Genomic DNA, 6,000 nt, shown 5'->3' with positions numbered 1-6,000 from the left:
CCATGCGAAAGTCAGTCTGATAGTGGGGGAGGATTTCATTCTCTTTAATCCATTTGTTTAGTTCCTTCAGTAGGGTACTGGCATAGGCTTTCCCTTCAATGTCCAGGAGAGCAAAGAGTCGATAATTTTTGGGGTCTGTGTTGTCCCCCTTCTTGAAGATAGGATGCAAGAAGGACCCTCCCCACGAGTCTGGTACTTGTGCTTTTAGTCTACATTCGGTAAACAGTGTGGAGAGAATTCTACTCCAGTAAACTACTCGGCTCACTAAGTATATGAACTACACTCTGTGAGCCCAGTGAGGGGAACTTGAAGCGACAGAGTCCTAGCACTCAGATCCCAATAAAGGGAATCTGGAGCTACTGAGGAACTACAGACTGTAATTAGAGTGCCGAGTATGGGGTGACTAACAAATTCCAGAATGTGATCAGAGTGAAAGAAGCCTGCAGTAGCACGTAATCCCAGACTATGATCAGAACCTGGAGAAAATTAGAAGTCCTAGACTGAACCCGGAGTGAGGGGTACAGAGACAAGCTGAGGAACCTCAGACTAAGATCAACATGAAAGACACTCTGGGCATATGAGGAATTGCTGTCCATGACCCAAGTCACATTGACCAGGAGGGACTTCGAGATATTGGCCTAGACAAGCAGAGGAGGTTAATATCATGATCCAATGTGAAGGGGAACCTGGAGCAACTGAAAATGCCAACTATGATTAGAACAAGGGGAACATTGCCCAGTCTTTAATTCTAGAGTGAGAAGAATGTGGTGCAATGATACCATGTAGGAATTTTTCACTACCATCAGACAAGGGTAAGAAAGAACATCCTGGGGAACCCAAACTGTTATCTGCATACAGTTAAAAGATTTGGCTGAGGAGCACATGTTCCACATTTAGAAGAACCCAATGGCGGTGTAGCACTAGGCAGTGTGCCACATTAAAAAGAGTCCATCTTGTGAAGTAGCACCAGACAATGTTCCACATTTAGAAGAACTGAGTGGCTTAAGTGTCACATGTTTTCATTTAATGGAGCTGTGCACTAATCTCGAAGCAGCTGAGGTGAGACGGTTCAGGAGGTTAATTGTGGTGAATCCTATGACGTTGTCTCTTCAGGGTACATCTGGTTCACAATCGATGCAAGTGTGTCCACGATAACTAGAAAAGAATGAAAGCAGAACGTCAGGATGACTTCATTAGCACTCTGATAAGATCTGTTCTAAGCAAAGTATATTTCATTGTTCAACCTGTCAGCCTTAGGGTCGTCTTCCCCCAAATGTTTTGCCTCTCATCCTCCATTTTGTTGAACCTATTTTTGTTGGCCTTAAGACTCTGTGCACCTTACCACTGCTAAGCAGTGCTAAAGTGTTTTGCACCCGCTTCCTTAAACTTGTTAGATTGGCTCATACATGAATGGCATATTTAATTTACTTCTAAATCTCTAGTAAAATTGCTTGTAAAGGTAAAGGTAAAGGTAAAGGGCTTGTAAATTTAATGCTACTTGTGGGCGTGCAGAACTTATTGTGCATCCCACTTTTGTAGTCCTTTAAACATGTCTCAGACCTGCAATTGAAGCCTGTTTGTGAAGTTTTATACTGCCATGTTGACCTGGCAAAGTAAACCTTTTGCAAGGTCCAAACCTCCCTTTTTATTAAATATGCCACCTGAATAGTAGGCGCTGGCCACCCCCAAGGGCAGGGTGCAGTGTATTTAAAAAGTTTTACATGCCTGGTTAGTGAAAAGCTCCTAAGCTCATTTTTCACTACTGCAGGGCCTATCTCTCCCATAGGATAACATTGGAGTAGCCTTATTATATTTTATATGTGCACTTTCTAACTGGGAAAAGAGGTAATCAGTTAATGTTTGGTGTCTTTTGAATTTGGGTGGAAAGTCTGAGTTAGTGGTTAAGTCGAGTATTGATCACAATTGTAAAAATGACACCTTTAGAAAGTTGGCATTTTTCTGCCCTTAGCCCTTTTGTGCCTTAAGCCTGGCCTGGGTCACATGACTGGGTGTTACTGACAGTTATAATACCCAAAAAGGTGGGATGTTCCTAAAGTAAAAAGAAAGAACGGAGGTAAGGGAGGTGGTAGCTATCAGTAGGAACGGGGAGAACTGATCAACTGGATCGGGGGATCCAAATGCTCAGAAGCAATGGCCTTAACACACCCAAAAGAGTGTCATGTTTTGCCATCGGGCAGCTCCTCTTTGGGCCAGCATTGCAATACCCAATGGGCCTCTTGAGGGCGATCTTTGCTGGAGATCTTTAAAAGTTGGTGGCTGTGATTGTGAGCATCTGTGAGTATCTGTGATGATGCCGTGAGTGTAGGGTGGTGAAGTGAGTGTTTTAAAAATGTCTAAGGTGTATCAAATCTATTTTTATAAGGTAGTCCTCTTGGCACGAGTAAAAGAAAAGTGGCTGTTCTTGGACAAATGATAATCAACCGGACATTCCTCCCAGTGAATTACTCCCAGACAGTCATACATTAAAGGGATTAGGTGTGCCTGAGTGGGCTATCTGCTGGCAGGATAGGGAGGTGGAGGGCCATCAATTGGCAGGATAGGGAGGCGAAGGTAAGCACAGCGCCATTTACACCTGAATAGCCTATGCTTTGCCTTCACACAAAAGGTCTAACAACCCTGAATTGTCACTTCAGCTTGCTTGAAGGTAAGCCAGGAAATTCAATGGACTTCAAACCCCCTTGTCTAGAAGCTTCCCACACCTTCCAGAACCAGGGCACTAGGGTATAAAAGAAGAGCCTCAGACACCAGATCTTCAGTACACTTCTGAAGGAGTAGTTTCTTACCTGTAACTACAGTTCTGTAGTAGGGGTATCTCTGTTATAGTCATAATCTAGTGAATAGTCCCGCCCATGTGCGTGGACCCCGGAGCAATCAAAAATAATCTCTTAAACTGTCTTCATTGCAGTCCTGCATAGACACTTAAGACAAAATTAAAGACAAAAATGCAGCCTGTACCTACAAGGCTACACTGTCCAGTTCTTCAGCTAGAAATGCCAAGGATATAACACCAACAACACATTTAATACAATTTGTCAAGTTTCACTCATCGAGAAACTTTCCTCCCCTCACCAAATCCTTGGAATGATAGAAAGGAAGGGATGGACAGACAAGCCTCCATAGGCTGCCATTATGTGTCTGGAAAAGGGATACCGTGCCTTTAAGGAACTCTCTAGAGACCCTCGGTATCCCAGCATGCACAGCCCCTTCCTTTTACTTTCAGTTCTTTTTGAAGGTGCATAAAGCAAGGCCTGTAGCATACATCACAGTACCATTTTCTCCAACGGGGAGGAGGGCTGGCGCTTATGACTATAACAGAGATACCCCTACTACAGAACTGGAGTTACAGGTAAGAAACTACTCCTTCTGTAGTAGGGGATCTCTGTGTATAGTCATAATCTAGTGAATAAAATGGCAAGCCCATCCAAAAACAACCCGGCGGTGGAGAAAAATAGACAACACCGCTATTGTGCAAACAAATTCCGCAGCGAAGCCTGCCCAACCTAAGCATCTGCCCTGGCATCAGAGTCCAGACAGTAATGCTTAGCAAAGGTGTGGACCGACTTCCAAGTGGCCGCCCTGCAGATCTCTGCAATGGGAACATTCCAAAGCAAAGCTGTTGTAGCTGCTTAGCCCCTGGTAGAATGCGCCTTAGGCTTACCCCCTAAGGTCTTATTCGCTTTCTAATAACAGAGCTGGATACATGACACAATCCACCTAGAGATGGACTGTTTCGAAGTAGCCAGACCAGTCCTAACCGACCCATAGTTGACAAACAATTGGTCAGATCTACGAATATCCTTTGTCTTATCCAGATAGAATTTCAACACCCTTCTAACATTCAGGGAATGAAGAGAACGTTCCGCTGGACTGGAAGGGTTCTGGAAAAATGTTGGTAAAGTTATAGTCTGATTAACATGAAAATCAGAAATCACCTTGGGCAGGAACTTAGGGTGAGTACGCATTACCACCTTAGCAGCATGAAATACAGTATAAGGTTCCTGGCAACACAATGCCTGAATTTCACTCACCCTGCGGGCCGATGTAATGGCCACGAGGAACGCCGCCTTCCAAGACAGGTGCTGCAGTGAACCCTTATGAATAGGCTCAAAAGGCTCCTTCATCAGCCTGGACAGCACCACATTCAGTTCCCATGAAGGTGAAGGAAGCCGAACAGGAGGGAACACCTTCTTCAACCCTTCCAAAAAATCCTTAATCACAGGAATCTGGAAGAAGGATGTCTGCGAAGGGCATTTTCTGTAAGCAGTCAATGCAGCCAGATGAACCCTAATAGAATGGAAATTAAGGCCAGACTGAGCTAGATGCAGAAGGTATGGAAGGATAACATCCTCCTTGCAGGTCGTGGGATCATAGTTCTTAGACATGCACCAGATGCAGAATCTCTTCCACTTGTAAGCATAAGAGGTCCTAGTAGATGGCCTCTTAGCCTCCTTCAATATGTCCATGCAATCCTCAGGAAGATTCAAGTGCCCATATTGCACTATCTCAGGAGCCATGCCGCCAAACTCAACGATGAGAGGTTGGGGTGCACCATCTGCCCCCGAACTTCGTGAGAAGGTCCGGCCATCACGGCAGCCGCCGATGAGGTAGGATCGACTGGTGAAGCAGGTCCGTGAACCACCACTGCCTGGGCCATTCCGGCGCAATGAGGATCATCCGCGCCCGGGATCGGGCCAGCTTGATGAGCACCGCCGGAATCAGGGGAATGGGCGGAAAAGCGTACAGAAAGCTGTTCGACCAGCTGATCCATAACGCGTTCCCCAGAGTCCCCGGCTGGTAATACCTCGAGGCGAAGTCGCAGCATTTGCTGTTTTCGGCAGTGGCGAATACATCCACTTCTGGAGTGCCCCACATGGCGAAGATGTCGTCGAGCGCCTCGTCATTTATGACCCACTCGTGGTTTTCGTGAAGCAACCTGCTCAGTGCGTCCGCCTGAACATTCTGCACACCTGGCAAATGAGTCGCCGTTATCGTCAGTCCTCTGGCTAGCAGCCAGTGCCAGATCGCCTGCGCTTCTAGTGACAGGGTGCGCGATCTCGAGCCCCCCTGCTTGTTGAGGTAATACATCGTGGTCGTATTGTCCGTCTGCACAAGCAAGGAGTTGGTTTGAAAGGACGGATGAAAGGCCTTCAGTGCCAAGTGAACAGCTCTGAGTTCCAGGAAATTGATGCGATACGGTCTGTATACGCTCCCCAGCCCAGGAGAGACGCATCCGTAATGATAGTCTGAGTCGGGATGTCCTTGTGGAAAGGAACCCCTCTGAGGAGATTCTCTGCTGAGCACCACCATCTCAGGGACTGTTGGGCGTGAAGAGACAACTGAATCCGGTCGTCCCAACACTCTTTCCTCTGGTCCCACTGGTCCTCCAAACATTCCTGTAGCGGCCTCATGTGTAGGCGCGTGTGCGGAGTGATGAAGATACAAGAGGCCATCGATCCCAGTAGAAAAGACACCGTCCTCACTGTTGTAGATGGAGCAGCTATGAGAGCCTGAGCCTTCCGAAGGATGGATAAGTGTCTCTCCTCCGAAGGAGACACGCTTGCCGACAGCATATTGATGGAGGCTCCCAAGTACTGTAGGCACTGCACAGGAATCGGGACAGACTTGGACAGATTTATGTGCAACCCCAGACGGTTCAACAGGACAGTCGTCCTGTTGAAGTGCAATTGCGTTTCCTGGAAGGTGGAGGCTTTGATCAACCAATCGTCCAGGTACGGGTAGGCAATCACCTTCTTCCTTCTCAGGTCCGCTGCTACCACAGCCATGCATTTCGAAAAAGTCCTGGGTGCAGACTTCAGTCCAAACGGTAGTACGGTGTACTGATAATGATTGGTGCCGACGAGGAAGCGCAAGAACTTCCGATGTTTCCGTGCAATGGGCACATGGAAGTACGCATCTTGCAGATCTTTTGCGCACAGCCAGTCTCCTCTCTGCAGCTGAGGATAAATCTGGTGCAAAGAC

The 6,000-nt window shown here is 47.0% G+C and overlaps 1 protein-coding gene across 2 annotated transcripts in view; it reads right to left on the bottom strand.

The window, feature by feature from the left end:
* Nucleotides 1-265: 265 nt before the first annotated feature.
* The window catches only part of MLKL (mixed lineage kinase domain like pseudokinase), a 703,954-nt gene continuing 698,219 nt past the window's right edge, over nt 266-6,000 (bottom strand). For both annotated transcript variants that reach the window (XM_086945230.1, XM_086945229.1), the window contains one exon: nt 266-1,155. In XM_086945230.1, coding sequence (XP_086801356.1) covers nt 1,094-1,155 — 62 coding nt within the window. In that variant the 3' untranslated portion in view covers nt 266-1,093. The remainder of the gene's footprint in view (nt 1,156-6,000) is intronic.

The sequence above is a fragment of the Lissotriton vulgaris genome, chromosome 12, assembly GCF_964263255.1.
Source record: "Lissotriton vulgaris chromosome 12, aLisVul1.2, whole genome shotgun sequence".
NCBI lineage: Eukaryota > Metazoa > Chordata > Amphibia > Caudata > Salamandridae > Lissotriton > Lissotriton vulgaris.
Note: the sequence above shows the minus strand (reverse complement) of the source record. Positions and strands in the feature narration are given on the sequence as shown.